The 17,537-nt window shown below is 39.9% G+C and overlaps 1 protein-coding gene across 1 annotated transcript in view; it reads right to left on the minus strand.

Moving 5' to 3' along the window:
* Positions 1 to 859, minus strand: part of LOC310999280 (dynein axonemal heavy chain 11) — a gene marked incomplete at both ends in the record, with an annotated part of 36,305 nt that extends 35,446 nt beyond the window's left edge. The window contains 3 exons of the mRNA XM_083989618.1: positions 10 to 203; positions 341 to 484; positions 644 to 859. Coding sequence (XP_083845744.1) covers positions 10 to 203; positions 341 to 484; positions 644 to 859 — 554 coding nt within the window. The remainder of the gene's footprint in view (positions 1 to 9; positions 204 to 340; positions 485 to 643) is intronic.
* Positions 860 to 17,537: the final 16,678 nt, after the last annotated feature.

Below are 17,537 nucleotides of genomic sequence, written 5' to 3' on the forward strand. Positions count from 1 at the left end.
TTTTCTTACATATTGAAGATGCTGTGTGAAGTTTCCATCCTATCTGTTGCACTTGGGATAGGGAGTACGGTTTTCCCTAAAACCTGTCCCTGCACAACTGATGTTATGCTGCTCATGCTCTCAACATGTCGTGCCATGTCTTCAGACATTAGATTTGGCCACATCTGGTGGTTTTTGTTGTTTGACAGCAGCGGAACGCATACCTAACGAGAGACACAAAGTGAACAAACCTACACATTATGAAGGCAAGCTGGAAACAACAATAAACGGGTGTAAATAAGTCACTGAAGATATAGTAAAAGGTCTGGTTATGAGACAGGCCTGTGACAGGAACAATCACCTGCTCAACTGTGCTGGACAGTTGCAGAAGTGGTGATGGAGACAGGAGGCCAAAGAGCAGCAGTTCCCTGTAGTTTTCACTGTTGATAGGATGAACTCTCTTCTTGAGAAAATACATGGTCTTGTTTTGAGCAACAGGGGAAACCTGCATAATACCACAATATGTTATTAGAAACAAATATGGCATTTCCATGTAGCCAACTAACAGCTAACATTTCTTACTTTTAGCCAACTCGCTTATTTGCCAAATGTATACATGCTACGTTAAGCTACTTATCAATGTACTGTGATGTTACAGGCGTACCTCCTTTGAAGCAACCAGACAACCTTTTTTCGATGAGGAGAAAAACACAACAGACTCCTTCTCGAAGAAGTCTTTCAGAAGAGTTTGAAACTCTTCGTGGACAGCACTCTTTTCCCATGTTTGACGCTGCAGTCGGAGAAGCCCACAAACTGTTTCTCCGACAAACTTTACTCTGACGTCCTCAAGAAAAGTGGGCACACTCTCGTCGTCGGACATGATTTCTCTATAACCATGACATGTTTTTTATCCCCGTCACTTCCACTGACAAACGTGTAAAGAAAAAATAAAATAAGAAAGCTTACTCGTTGTGACTCCGAAAAATGTTCTCCGACAAATATTAACTTCGTTTTACATTATTTATTTCGAAGTTGCGACATGTCTGTGTGGAGCGAGGACTGGCACGAGCTGTGTCTGTGCAGCCTCGGGGGCGGTTCAGCATTCCGTTACCTAGCAACACCCACAACCCTCAATCACTGCCAGGTGCCTTGACCAGCTCAGCTCACAGTGAAATTAAAACTTTCCTAAAGGATCACATTTTCCAGTTTACTTTATGATTTATATATATTATATATAGGCTAAAACTTAACAACGGTTTATTACTGTATCTACTTTTGGCTGTGAAGCACAGTGAGTTGCTCTGGCAGGAAATGTGCTATTTAAATCAAGTGTTTCCTTCCTTGCTGACTTCATATTATTTTAGATGAGTGTTCATGTAGATTATATGTTGTTATTTAACCTACAGATGTAGGCTACTCTATTTTTATTTACATACAGTCCATGAGTTTAAAAAGGTCTTCCACAATGCACTGGTATGTTTCAACTTGCTCCATCCTGTTTAGGCCTTACATCAGTTTGCTTTGTGTCTGAATGATAATTAGTTTGATTTATGTAGGCTTATGATTGAGATGTGCTCTAACAAAAACCTGTAAGCTTAACTAGGCTGTATAGGCCTGCAAGTACACTGTACTATCACATATGGCTATAGGAAGTAGCCTTTTTAAGTTAAAATGAAAATATTTAGTTTGAAATAACACAAAGAAAGTTGGAGCTTAGAAAATGTTCAAAATGTTTTTTCAAATTCAGTAAATCACATGTCTACGGTATTTGAAGGTCCCACTCATTGAAATTTGTATGCCTTCTTTTTGTCATGACATATACTGAAGAGTCATTTAACCAGTGATCCACAGTAGGCTACATTCCTGATTTTAGCAGCTGAATATTTGTGGCCTCTTTTATGACAAATCTGTCCTCTTTATGACAGGACTGGACATGAAGGGGGCTATGTGTTGGAGCCACAGACTGCAGTAAAATGTATGTGATATATGAGTGTGTGTGAGTACTTTCACTGTTGTCTTAGCAGCAAAGCACTGTACCCAGCAACTGCCATTTACAAGGCACTTTACTACACCTCATTTCAGAGTAGCCTGGAGGTCTGACAGCATGAAATAAATAACAAATTGTACTTTTAGAGCAGCTAAGAGATTTGATTAACTGACTGGTGCCCTGATTTAATAGTGAATGCTTAAAGTAAAGTTTTTTTTTTTTTATAAAATACACTTCTTGCTGTAGTGTGATTTATTTTCCATTTTTCCTTTTTTTTTTCCATATTCCTCTTTTACTACTTTATTTCCACATCAAGAAACAGAGTCTCCAGATCATGGAGAGCGGAGTGAGACGAACTCTGCAGGTTTGCAGGTGGCACTACTGTTTTGGACCTCATCACTAACAATGACAAGACCACCTACGGGGAAGAGATTGCCTGCCTGTTGCCATGGTGGTAATAACAAGTTGGAAGCAATGCATTCAAGCAGCTAAGATGAAGATGGCTCCTGATGTAATCCACACGCTCATTTTACTCTGAAAATCAGTGCAGATGTTAACATGGCTGAGAACATGAGCCATTCAATTTGCCACGAAAACCCATACAGCCTCAACTAGGATAAGATTATTATAAACATAACCACAATATGGAAGGAGAGAGAGGTCAACATCTCCTAATGCAATCCATGTATGTGCATGTATCCCTCTGTTCCCTTGTCGTAGTTTATTTTCAGCCATCTGCCTCTGATCTGTGCAAGACAGACTGCACCATGTGCCCCACTGAGCAACCAAAAACTATTCCTCTGCAAACAACGCTGTTCAAACTTGGCACTATACCGACCGCCTCGACCATTTTTCTGCCAAGACTTGTTACACTGCTGAGCTAGCCCTCCTAATATCTCCATCCACTGCTTGTTGTGCAGTCTGCCGCAGCAGAGGATGCGCTCCAAACTGACTGTAAATATTGGAGTTCATTCATCACTTGCACCCACGGTCATTGGTATTAAAATTGGTGTTCTGATGTAGTGCATTATCTCTTTTCTTGGACTCATCTGCTAATTAATAACACCACACTGCATATATCTTCAAGAAAGTTGAAACTGTGTATGTGTAATGATCTGTACTCTTATTGTATGTGTTGCACTTTGTCTTTTGGCCTTCAAGAAATGCACCGTGTACATTTGTAATATGAAGCAGCTCATCAATGACTGGCAGTGTCAACAGAGTTTTGTTGATGATGCTGTATTGATTCCTGAGCCGAATCCCAAAACAGCACTCCATCATAGCAGCCCAGTCAATCCAACACACAGCAGTGAGCAGGAAAATGTGTTATCTGAGACTTAAATCAGTTACATTTGTTTAATGGTGCACACTTCTGTATTCAGGACCAAGCTGTCCCTGTACATAGGAACCAAAATTGTGTGTAAATATCAGCACAATACAGATTCAAATGATTTTTCCAAAACTTGCTAAAGAGAGATGTTAGACATCTCATTTCTAGAAGTAGATAGATACTATTTGAATTCATAGAAATTGCAGTAGGCTATGGAGACAGATAGTGAAATACAGTGTCCAGACAAGGAGCAACAGTATCTACAGCGACTATAATAAATCAGATTAAGTTGGTGTAGCCTACTGTATTTTAACAGTTTACTTCTCTGCTGCTGCTTATAATATTTATTTTACACTATTTAAAAAGCCACCATAAAGTATTCCAACATGTTCAATGAGATCCTGATGAATAAATAAAAATATTTTGTTTATCATGTTTTACTCATTCAATGAACAGCAATAATTTAGATCCTGAAAATATTTCTGTTATATTTTTTACCCAGCAGATTGGAGACATTATGCAGGTGGAATAGCAGAATCATCCAGTCCATCCATCCATTTCCTAAATCCCATAGAGCTTACAATTATAACTGCCATAACAATCACGCTATGTAAGCTTGATTTCTCCAGACTGGTTACAAAACAAATTTAGCAGATTTTGGCGTTCACAGTCATACTGAGAGTACAGACATGATTAAATCCTGTAGCACACACAAGGGAAATCCAAGTTACCAAGTCACCTGCTGTGTGCAAATGTAACATCTGACCCCTGGATGTCAGGGGGTCTACAACACAGAGACGCCCTCTACAGGACCGGGTTATGTTAGAGCTTCTCTCAATGCAGATCATAGCTTTTGCAAAGAAAGACAATATATGATGAGTTAGTAATATATATTTTACTTCTATAGCACAACAGTGCACACAGAGTGAATAACATCAAACCCTTAGAGGAAATAATTACCTCTAATTATTTTTAGATTATTTTCTGTTTACTGCAGATAGAGTAGAAACTGTATAATATAAATAGAAAATCTCATTAGATCATTAGGCTACACTAAATGGGTTTACCCACAACAACAGAAGCTTTGGAAACCACGGAGCATGAGATGTTCAAAACTTAACCATGCGCCCCTCGAGGTTCCCACCGTCACCGTCTGTGGCGTCCTGTAGAGGGCACTGGCTTTTCTCTTTTGGCAGATCTTCATGTAGGTCCGGGGGACTATGAGATCCAGGAGAAGACAAGAGGGGACAGGTTGAGTTTGTGCTTAAGTTTATTTTATTTTGTTGGATGGAAGGAAGGAAGGGTGGAAGACTGTTTGTATAGATAGATAGATAGATAGATAGATAGATAGATAGATAGATAGATAGATAGATAGATAGATAGATAGATAGATAGATAGATAGATAGATAGATAGATAGATAGATAGATAGATAGATAGATAGATAGATAGATAGATAGATAGATAGATAGATAGATAGATAGATAGATAGATAGATAGATAGATAATTTAGGCCAATCAAGTTTAATTTCGTTCTTTATTAGGCTATAGACTCAATAGTGAAATAAATACAGAGCAGTTCGAGTTGACAAAGGTCCAGAAATCAAACACGCAGCATGCGCCTGTTGTTCGGTGGCCTGCCGTCCATATAATTGATCACATGACTAAATAATAATATCTTGTCAGTCATTCCGTCATAAGTCACTGCTCCATCTGTCTCCGGAAATACAGACACGGTAAACTAGTTTCGATGTGTTGGTGGTGGTAAATAATAGCCTAGACAACATGTGGGGAATTTTGCACTGGAGTGAATTAACGCCCCTGTAATGAAACGTTAAAAAACAGCACTGCTGAGCGCTCAACCCGACAGAGGTTGGCAGATCACACAGAAATCCTAGCAGATAGTGCTAAAGCTCTTGGGGTGTTATGTAAGCCCCCAGAATGAACAAATTTGTTAGCCCACACCCGAGGGCATCTGGTGATGGATATGCTGTCCTGGGGGACTGGGTAAAGCCAGTACAACAGCAGGCCGCTTATCTTGAAGGGCTTGTTTTAAGTGTTCCTCTGCTAGGAAACAAAAGCTTTAAGGGCACCCATTACCTTACAATTGTTGTACAATCCCCCATTGTTTTGGCAGTTCACACGCATTGGTATTGGAGCATATGGCATGAATTAGGCTTAAGTTAAAGCCTGTACTGATTTAAGTGGTTAATATGGATGTAAAGCCCTGATAAAAGCCCAACTGTAGTTGAGCTGTGAGTGTTATCTGTAGTTTTTGTGTTTGTACTCCTGCAAAAGTGTGTTAAATTAAATATAATTGACGCCACAGTAATAAACTGCATATAAAACGACATCACATTTTGATGCATAGGTACTTGAATGCTATATCTGAATGTGCATGTGTGTGTGTATACAAGGCAGGGTGGGTTGAGTGTGTTTGTGAAGGAAGCCGGGTCCATGCAGGCGCTTATAGGTAGGACTCCCCTGAGGACAGCCAGGCCACTTGTGACTGAGGGGGTGGTTGATCCCACTTAATCAGCATCCTGAGAGACTGGCACTGCCCCCATGGCCATAATGCCTGAGGTCACTGTGGGCTTCTCAAAATGAAGTGAAGCCCCACCAGACAATGCTGCTGTCAATCAGCCTTAACCTGAGCTGGGCCCTTTATTCCTCATATAGTGTACTTGTGTAATCTTTCACTCCATAAATGCAAATTAATCTCATCAATGTTTTGACTAACACAGGGCAAGGATACATAGAGAGCATTTTTGCATATCAAATGCTTGGATTTCTCACAGTACAGTTCTCTTCCTGGAGACTGCATAATGGACTATACAGAAGGGCAAATCATAGATGTCCTCGGTGCAATGTTAATCTCACACACACACCTGCTGAGAAGAGATTATAGCCTTTCTTATATGACAAGTAAACATATCCATATCCTCTAGAATTATTTTGCACATATGATGTTGAGCATATGGTAAATTCTGCTTGTCCCAGCAGGGAACATTAACTCCTCTTAGGGTGATCATTGTAGCCACATGCTGCTGAAAATACATTTATCTAAAAACTAACAAGATAATGAAGACACAGGAGAACGCTTCCTGCAATTTGCAGTAGCTCTTCCGCTTCGTTTAGACCATAATTTGTACTTGTTTGGATGGCACATACAGTCAGTGGTTTGGGGTTTGTAGCGGTAATGTCCCAGGGGCTTCTGTCAGTCCGGCACCATTATAAATGACAGAGCTGAGTGAGCCTCCTTGGCTGTTTCTCAACACGCTGGCTTCCTTGGGGCCTTGTGTAGCATTTGCAGAGCGCGTGCCCTTTTGATTTCCTAATCCCAGCACGAGCTGAGGAATGCTGGCTCTCCATGAGATATTCCACTCACAAGCTGTGATTTATGTTCTTGTGGTGCAGGGCTCAATGGTGAGAGATCACAGGTGTTGTGGAGCCTCAGTAAAAACTTTTAATATGCACACCTCGTGGTCTCTGGCATGGCCCGGCACAAGGATTACTGCTGTTCAGTGGGGGGTAGGGGGGTCAATAAATGTTTAAAATTCATCAGAGGCCATACAGTCAGATCGCTATTATACAAACATTCATATGTGTGTGTGTGTGTGTGTGTGTGTGTGTGTGTGTGTGTGTGTGTGTGTGTGTGTGTGTGTGTGTGTGTGTGTGTGTGTGTGTGTGTGTGTTTTTTCCAGGAGAGGTACAGTATCACAGTGGGTCATTTATTAATATGCAGTGTGCTGTTTATTTCAATATTGTCACTTCAGCTGAATTTAAATTTCAACATGTTCTGTTAAATTCTCTATTCGTCTATAGGAATGATAAAATATAATTCAAAATAGGGAATAATATGTGATATATAACCAGAAAATGCGTTGGGAGCAGTTATATTGGCTGTTAATTACATTGTTGACTGTGTGGTTAATGCCCACTTTAAAGTGAAGAGGTCGACCTTTGCTCATGTCACAGTAAAAGTCTCAGCATAAAATCAAGAGAGCAAACTCTTGAATGCCATTCATTCAGAGCGTAAGTGTTTGTCCTCTCTGTAGCCGCCACACTATTGGACATCTACTTGATATTTCAGTTTAGCTTTGGGAGATCATCCTTCATGCAGCAAACATGAACTGAAGGGTTTATATTAAGTTATTGTTAAAAAAAAATTGGGAAAAGTGGTAAAAAAAGAAAGAAAAGTGGTTTACTTAACTGATAATTGTGTGAAAGAATGACAATAATAATGCAGTTGTCTAGATATGCAAATCTTTTTTTCCTATGTGTCTTTGATTGTTTTGGCATGTGAAAAGAAAAGTCTCCATATGCACAAGCAGCTATCATTTGACTTTTACTGTAATCGTGTTTCTCTGAATAAGGTTACAGTGCTGACAAGAGAAACAGATGTAGTTCATCATTAAATTTGATGGCACTAATTATGCTGCGTCTTCACATTAAAAAAAATTCCATTCAGAGATTTATTTGGGTTCTTCCTGCAAGTGAGCCAGATTTTGTCATGACATGTCACAGACAATTTCATGTGCTCTAACAACCTTCGTGCATGATTTAATAATAGTGATCTGTGGTAATCACCCTGCCTCCCCTTTCCGCTTTTCAAACTTTGCCAGAGGGATTACTGTAAACTGCACCAACCTACCTTACGGCAACAATCTCGACTCCTTATGGCTGCATTAGACCCCGTCCCCCCAACCACCACCCCACTTGACTTGTTATCTAGACGCATAGGTCAGGACGCCTTTCAGTCTTGTAGCTGAGTGTGTGCTGGAGAAGTGGAGTGACCTTTTCAACTTTCCTCTTTTTAAGTGAATCCCTGAAGCCGTTGTGGTCTGAGCTGTCTGACTCTTAGTCTTCATACAGTATGTTATATAATACTTCGAGGACTTAAAGTGTGCCATCAATGTAGTAATTGGATTTAAATGTATACAAATGTAAATAAAATAATGATAGAACATAAATCCATATTAATTAAATGTTCTTAATTCAATCCAAATTTGTTTTTACAATCCAAGGCTAAATATTGATAATGTTGTGAATTTCTCACATATACTCATATTACATGGGTGTAATTAACCAGTCTTTGTTGCTCTAAACATAATACATCTTAAGAATTTGAATCCTGTTCATGCACGTGAATATTAATCTTCACAACACATTTTCAACACAAACTCTGTGTGTCATTGTCTTTTTAAAAGCACTCTATGCAAAAATATTACTGTAAATAAATAACTGTCATTCGTTTCCGCTTTATTTTGGCTCGTTTAATTGCTACAACACCTCGTACTGTTACATACCCTGAATTCATGTCGCACTGTCAGAATTTCACCTCTGAATTTATGCTAAAAAATGTACCTCCCCAAGGTTACATAGCAGATTCATTTAGTCCTCACTTTGCCGCCCCCCTCCCTCCTCCCTCTCCCACCTTCCCCTTCTCCTCCTCCTCCTCCTCTTTCTTTCCCATGTCCATTAGACCTTGCAGACTAATCGAGCAGCACCAATTGCTCCCGTGGTGAGATCATTAAGTAAATTATTTTAAGATCAAACGGTCAGCAGCCACAATGAAGTCCTGTGTAATGGTAAAAGCCTCAGAAGCTGCCACCCACCCCTCTCTCAAATTAAAGCCCAGTGGGGAGAGCTCTGTACCTCTCAGGTGGATGCCCCCACCATTAGGCCTTTTAGCTGCAGGCTAAGGTAGGACCCACTAATTGGTCCTTTGAACAAAACTAACCCACTGACAGGATCTGACTTGTATGCAGCTTAAGAGTGCAAAATTGTTCCTGGCCAAAGACAGCAGTTTTAAACCACTGTAATAGTCCACCTAGAGAGAGAGAGCGAGAGAGAGAGCACGGACGTGTGCTAGAAAGGTGGTAACATCCTTATATAATCATAGATTATATACTGGTTATAAAGGAGGAGAAACTTCTTGTTACCATTTGGTTCTTCTTCTTTCTTTTTTCTTTTTTTTACAAACACTAAAAACAAGGGGGAAAAAAGAGGCGTTATGATCCTGCTACTATTCTTTTTTTAGAATAATTGTTTAAATGCCAATTTCTGTGAATTTAGAAATAACTCAAGTTGAATAAAAAAAGTTGAAGGTCTAGCAAATATCCCAACTATGGGTAGAAAAAAAAGAGCTAAAATATGAAACTACTGTGACATATGTACCTGGCATTAATGCATTGTAACATATTTGATATTAGTGTATTTAAATCTTGAACAAACAAGACACTGACCACTCTGTTGTCTAATGTTGGAGATATAAATTATGTATAAAGAAAAACTGTTTATTTGGTCCCAATTTCTTCAAGAAATGTGTATTAAACCTGGTTTGTATTGTCTGTATAGGGTTTTTTTTTTTTTTTTTTTTAAGTGATGAGGACGTAAAACTACTGGTTTGAAGGATCAGGAGCTTTAGAAGTATAAGTGTGTGTAGGTGCATAGGTGTGTGTGTATAATACATGGATTCAGTAGCTATAAAAGCCATTAGACAGCGATTATTCACAAAGTGCTGTCCCTAGATGGATAAGGTGACAGCTTCCCTTTTAACAGGTCAAAGTCTCTCTCGGCTTAACGTAACTAAGATGTACTGTATGCTCATAGAAGGACAAATTCATATACATTAGACAGAGAGTCATACACCCATGTTGGCCTTCACAAGTGACTTTGTTTCCACAGATTATTTCAGTTATGGGACTAAGGAGCTACAGACTTGAGGGCATAATGCACAACAAAACATTAAAAACAAACCACAGAGCAACAGCACTGTGTTCCTCCGGTTGTTTATTCCTCATGGCTGCGGAAGTGTTGAACTTACAGTAGCGTGTGGTGTGGAGACAGGAAGCAATGCAGCAAAGTGACTGTGAGAGTGATTTATCCTCCTTTGGCATGAAGCGTCAGTGTCATCAATCACATGGTTTTAATTAGTGATGGCTCCCCTTTGTGGCTGAGAAATGTGCATGTAATTCAATTTGGGACTCACTGCTGCCTCAAGTACCGCACACAAAGATTTGTCAATCCACTGTAAGTTCATACACAGTTGGAACAGTTGATATTGAAAAAGCTGACTGCATGAAAAATATGAATATGTGCATTTGATAATATATAATCGACTCCAAACATTAATCAATAAAACTGACAAATACATAGATCTTATTTTGATACAATCAACAGCAAATGACTATTTTCGATTAAAATTTAACCAAAAACTAACCTCTGACGTAAAATGACCTCATGTGAATTGACATTTCAGGTTGCTCACTGTGTGTGAACCTTTGTTCTAACTGAATATTATAAAACAAAATGAGGTGAAGTAGAATGCTCTAAAAAAAAGCCCTACACATTTATTTTGAAAGGTCATCTTAGGGAAGATAAAGAGACAAACATTCAATCAAAAGTCCATTAACTTTTACTACTGATGGTAAGTGCAAGTGCCGGTTTTTGTCTTGAATTTCCCTCAGTCGAAAAAAGAAAAACACTCCTTCTGCACATTATGTGTCATTCAACAGGGAAGAGATATCAATTATGCAAAAATAAATTGAGAGGGGTAAGTCCCTTTTATGAGAAAACAATATTCATTAGCTGCAGAAAGTGAGGTCACTATTACTTTGTTTTTCCTTGAAGTAATCCGTTGAAAAGGCAATACAATGCTGCAGGACAAAAACAGCTCCTTTTAGCTCTTGACACATAGAAGCCTCTTATCCCTCATTTAAATGTTGGTTTCTTCTGATTTCCCCTTCAATGGGAAACTTAACTGATAGCGGCAGCAAAGGCCTTAAATAAAAACAATGACAGCTTTGAGAGTTATGGCAACCATTGAAATGCTAAAATATCAATGGCAGTTATTTAGTTCTCTTAAGATGCTTGAAAGTCTCTTATCTGACACATGGTAATGTTAGTCACTGTAGTGATGTTTATTTCACAGCAGTCATCCACTTTATTGTTGAATGAAAGACTGTGTTTGCATCTGAAGTCTCATTTCTAATTCAGAAATTTGACCTTTGACCTCATCACTGTGGAAAAAGGTCAAACATTGTTCGGATTTGTTTTGCATTATCTTGTGTTATTAGGAGAAAATATTTTTTGCTAGATAAAAAAGCAATACGGTAGTTTTAGTTGGAGAAAAATAGTGCATCTTCAAAAAACAGTTTATTATGAATTGCGTGTGACATGCAGTGTCTCACCCCCAAAAAAGAGAAATATTGTGGATTCTAAAAATAGTCTTTCAGAGTACTCAGGGTGTGGACACACACTTGGTCACAGCAAGGCGAGACACACCAGCAGCCAAGTAGACCTCATTACTGCTGCTCCAGTGTTAGAAAATCACAGGTCTTCACCCTTCGTATGACAGCCTAATTTGTCCTGTTATCAAAATACATTTTACACAGTCCAAGACTCTGCAGCCAATCATGTCCATAGTGTGTGTGTGTGTGTGTGTGTATGTGTGTAAATGAGTAGGAGCAAGTAAGAGAAGAAGTATAAGAAAAAGGGGACATTTTTTTATTATTTTTATTACGATTGTTGTTATCCTTGTTATTTTTATCATTGGCACTGGCATTATTATTATTTTATATATAATTTATGTATTCTGTGTATTCTAGATGGGGAATGGGTTTGTATGCAATTTTATGTCAGAAACATGTGAAGTACAAGAAAATAATAACAACTTAACTGTACAAACCAGTGCACTTACTCCACTTTTCCTTTTCGTTACAATGTTTTCTTTGTTTCTGCCAGCTGCCTGCTGATGTATTAAATGTTTCTGAATTCCCTGTCTGTACTTGGCATAATCAAATCTGAATATCAACTTCTACCAATGTTCCACATTAATATAATAACAACACAAGATGTTGTTGATTCAATAGTCTGATTGTGCCTTTGCACACTGAAATGTCAGATTTAAGGCTGTTTTTGTTCTTGGGATAGATCAGCTCCCTTACAATCCATCCCAATCAATTACTTTGATGTCGGTGTCCTGTTTAACTTTTAGAGACGCTGATTATGTTCGGTCTTTTGCCTCTCTGGATTCCCATCTAGCACCAAATCAGCATCCCAATTCCACATGAAATGAACATGCTCCTCACAATCAAGCCGTCATTTTGGTCTGAGAAAATTTGGCCGCGCCATTAGCCGATGCGCCGAGGAGAGAAATTCCAAACCTCTGTCCGTGTGGTTGTTTTGACGGAGATGTTGTTTCGCCTCTTGTTGATTGACTCTAATCAGCCACACCATACCAACATCACTCTGTCCTGAAGCCCATATACACTGGTGACTGATTAGGTGGGAAGACAGGGGAAACTGCAAAATACATAAATATTTAGCATGGCTTGATGCACTATTTACACCAAGAAGGCTGTTCGCTGCATGCATGCACTGCCATAGTAGTGTGCAGGGGCCATAATGTCTTAATGTCCATGTTGTGGACTTGTATGGTGAAATATGGTATGATAAATCAGTCTAAGTTAGGTTCAAATTGTTTCCATTCTTCAACACTGAAACATCGGCAGTATGTTAACATTTAAACAAAGAGGAGCGTGCTGCCAGCAGCGGTGACTGCTGTCAAAAAGCTTGTTGTTAAAAAGAGCTACAGCCAAACACATCACATGTATTGGCTTGTATATCCATGTGCTGAACAGGTCTGACAAAGAAAACATAGTTGACGCCAGGCTCGTGTTGTGCTGTCTGGGCCCACAACAGGTTAAAACACCACAGTGCCACAGCTGCGGGCTATTCTCATGCTACATGCATACTTCAACCCATCATGGGTTGTGAAATCACAACATTGTGATCTTTAAAGTTAGTCATCACGTGTATAAGTCATCATGTATGAGCAGACAGGTCTTGTACAGGGGAAACATAAGCACGATGTTACATATGCTGACATTAGGAAAGCTAGTTCACGGGTAATGTCCAGGGGCTACGAGAGACAGCTACTTCCTATATCCTGTGCTTGATGGTGAGGGGCCTCACCTGGGCTGTAATCTGGGCGGACTGATCACAAAGAACCAGAGTGAAGTGAATTCCGCCTGTCCTACTTCAAACGCAGCAGGACAGTAAATCAGACAGGTAGACGACACCAGGCGGCTCACTCATCCCCTGTGTTCACCGCTTGCGTCCCTGAGGGCGCAGGAAACAAGTATGCCAACAATGTCACCTGACAACACCATGGAGCCATTTTACTGCAAAACCATTTTATGCGGCTGCAAGTTATGTGCCTGCACAGAGTCAGTCTCGCAGGATAGTGAGGATCTCGTTCGAACACAAATGTTACACAAAACTGCACAAATGACTTTGCTATTTAACTGCTTTATTGACCACGACTGCAAATTTAACATATTTTTTTTAAATAATTGAATAATTCTGACTGGAAAGCAATCAGCAGTGGTGATTTTGGTACAAAGGATTTATTACCTAAATGCTGTTCTTTGCCAATGTGTAAAGATTACTGACCTTTGATAAAATATCCTGTACAATAAATATGTTATAAAACAAATACAAAGCTTTTTGTCGGTAGGTGCAAGTGTATAGCAGTGTCTTTACATTTTCTCCATTAAGTAAGATGATTCTTTGAACTTTGCTGAATTGTTGCAGTTAATCCAGTAAACACATTTTCTTTGGCACAGCAACTTCATGATGTTTCATCGCTGAATTATATTTGAAAATTACGGGAAGAGTTACTGTACCAGCATGTCAGTCGGGTGTCTGCCTATTGAGAAATTCCATCTGAGGACAGGGTGTCGGGGAAAAATGAATCAGAAAGGAACACCAAGGTCAGTGTGATATTTCAAGGCTTCTGCTTTACATGGCCGCATAGCAAATGAAGGCCTTCAATCAAGTCAGATTGGGTGGATGGACCGTGGGTACACCAACACACAGCACTGAGAGTAATGACAAAGGAGTAAATCCATCAAATAAAAGAGAAAAAAAAGGAACCACAAAATACTGTTTCTAGATAGACCACATAATACTCTGTTTGGACAAATTTTTAATCAAGCAGCTAAGTTAACGACATATTTTTGTTTCCAAACAGTTTCTACTGAAAATACCTTAACTGTCCAAATATGCAGCCAAATGCATTGTGTGTCTTTGCATAGACAAAATGATACAATCAAAACAAAATGTGATCCTTATCAGACTTGCTGTTGTGTGCGTGCCTTTCTTTTATTTTCCTGGTAAGGCCTCACCCATAATACTGTCTCTTTGTATTCAGAAATGCCATCTTTCCTGCCTGTGCATGAGATAAATAAATCTCTGACTAATTATGCCATTTTTTTTTTTACAAAATGTTAACCACTATACAAACTCTGTCTGTTTGCTCGTCTCTTTACCTAAGCCATTTGAATTTACACCGAGGTCATTTTACAAATTATATGTATTAAGGGACCCCTGATGCTGCTTCATATCTTTGCTGCCAAAATGGAATATATCCAGGATATTAATAATATAGGGGTTGATCCATCTCCCAGGAATCATTTATCTAAAGTTTGTGCTATCTAAATATGAGCCAGAAACCCAATCCACCAGTGCTTTAACAATCAATACATTATCTTATGTGCAAAGTCTAAATGTTTTTTGAGTTTTTTTTCCAAGTGTGTAGAACAAATTAAAAGCCCAGACAGTCAGTAAAAGACCAATTCATAAAGGTGAAAAAATGGGGCTGAGGCTGTGACGGGGAGGACCAGTGAAAAATCTCTGCTGACCCTCTCATCCCTCTGCTCATCTATCTCTCACTACTGTCCACTGATAGATTTCCCCTCGCTGATTTATGGGAGAAAAAAAATGTCACAGTGGAATGGGCTTTTGATAAAATTGTTCAAGAGATTCTGGGCAATAAATCCTGATCTTTACATCCAGGTTGCTAGCTACTTTCACATTCTTGTGCCATCAATAAGAGCCGCCAAACATGACAACTAATCAATAACTTTACAATATTCTGGGCAGTTTGGGAAAACAGTAACGTTTATATTTAACAGAAAAGAGCAAGTCACTCTTTTATACTCAAACTATGGATAAAAGGAGCTTGACTGTAACTTAGGCTGAAAATAAGTCACACTGTGTTTGCGCTGCCCGCTGGAGAGAAATTGTTGTCCTTCACAACAGCTTTACAAAAACAGCTTCCTGACTAAATGTGTTTTTCAACCGGTAAAAGAAAAAAACAACAACCCTAAATGCTATTATTTTTTTCTCTATGTATTCAAATCATGCGCACGGGCCTCTCAATCTACCAATATGTTCCCATGACAGATAAATCATTTGGATTTTGTCACATAACCATCTGAGAAAAATGGTAATTTAGCAATCATCAATCAACGTGTGACTTCATATTGAAATGGTTCCAAGAGATGAGCTTATGTTTTTGTGTGAGGCAAAACAGCTCAACGGTGCTAACAAGTTACACCATCTCTAGTCCAACATCAGTCATGATGGAGTGTTTCTGACAGGAACTCTTCAGTCAGCCGAGTGGCGCCAGGAAGGATGAGTGATTCAGCAAACCTGCCTGGTGTTGTCTCTCTGGTCTCTCAATCTTTACGATGTAGCTAAGAGGAAAACAATGGGCCTGTTGCTCAGTACAGGTGTTTCTCAGAGGAGATGACTTGTAAAAACAGGTAGATTTCCACTGAGACGAGAATTGACTCACATAAAAGGCTTCTGCTGCTGCAATAACTCACAACTGGGTCTTGGCTGTCTGCCCAGAGACTCTGAAATCATAGCAGTGTTTAATTTGCACAAATATCCTCACTGGAGTGAATATAAAAAAGCCCCTGTGCCAGTGAAAGCATCTGACAGTGTTTGCGGTAATGTAATCCATTGTTGACCAGGAGATAAGCATCAGCACTATAACCTTAGATTGACAAAGAGACAAACAGTCAGCCACTTAAAAGGGCATATTTTAAAGGACCTTTGCACTTTCAGGGAAGGCCAAGAAATACTGGAACATGAACTTAAGTCGCTGTAAAGACAAGGTTGTCACAAGAGATGAGAGAGGAGGAAGCAAAAGACAAATAGAAAGCGGGGGAGCTTTCTGGCTGACTTTGTCTTTCAGATTAAAGCCCGAGCAACAACCAGCGACAAAGACGTTTCTGACAGGATGAGGAAATGAAATGTTTACAGTGAGGGGGCTGATAAGTGGGGCCACACGAGACGTTCGAGAGCACTTGTTCGGACTGTCACTTTTTTTCTTCTTTTTTTGCCACAGATGAGAAGCGGTCATTCTTAAAACAAGTGTCATTACAGGGCAGTGAAAAATGGCAAGTTCTGCACTTCCCCATTTAATTCATCCCCCCCCCCCCCCCCCCCCCCCCAACCCCAATCTGTATGTCAACCTACCCCCTACAATTTCAATTCAATGCAGCACTCAGATCAGCAATTTGTTCCGTCTTTACAATGAAATAGAAATACTTTCCCACAGCATACCAATGACTTTTACCACTACTGAAAGGTTTGGCCCAGAAATATTTCATGTATAGGCTGATTTAACTGGAGCCACATAAGATGCTCTAACGCCTCGATCATGCAAAGACAACCTGAGGGGCCGAGGACATTTGAATTATTTACATCAGTTGTCACACACTGGTGTGATTTCAAAGAATGCTCCCAGAGGCCCATTATCCTGCCCTTGTTTGCAGGGGGAGATGAGACATTTTCTCACTGATAGGCTGCTTTTCTGATTCCTGCGGGGAGAAAAACACCATGTTAATTTAACGTGTCCTGGCCCTACGCAATACACACGCATAGAGAAAGATGCTTGTTCTCATCTTTGTAATCACAGCGGCAGGAGCAGAGGGCACACGTCCCCTGTGCCTCATTTCAGGGCTAATCTTTCATTTCATAGCCCATCTCTCCATATCAAACGACACAAATGGCTCAATTTGCATGACAGGATTTGTAACATGGCGAATCAGGTGTCAGACCCGATTAAACATTACACCGGCACACTATCATAATCAGCCGTCTAATGAGTGTGGCCGCTGGTGTGAGAGGCTTGGATGGATCAGGGAGAAGGGTTTCTCCACGCTGCCCAGCGGGGGGTGAGTAGCTGAGGGATTAAATCAGAGGTGCGGTCCCTCTGGCCCTGACAGAGGGGCTCCTCTGGGTGGTAAGGCTCGAGCCCTGTGATGCTGCTGACAAGACGCAGCAACAGGCCCCACACGCGCACAGACACACACACAGACACACACACACACACACGTCAGACGGACTGGAGGGGAGAGCTGCTCTTATATGGCTGAAA

Source organism: Trachurus trachurus, assembly GCF_905171665.1.
Source record: "Trachurus trachurus genome assembly, chromosome: 16".
NCBI lineage: Eukaryota > Metazoa > Chordata > Actinopteri > Carangiformes > Carangidae > Trachurus > Trachurus trachurus.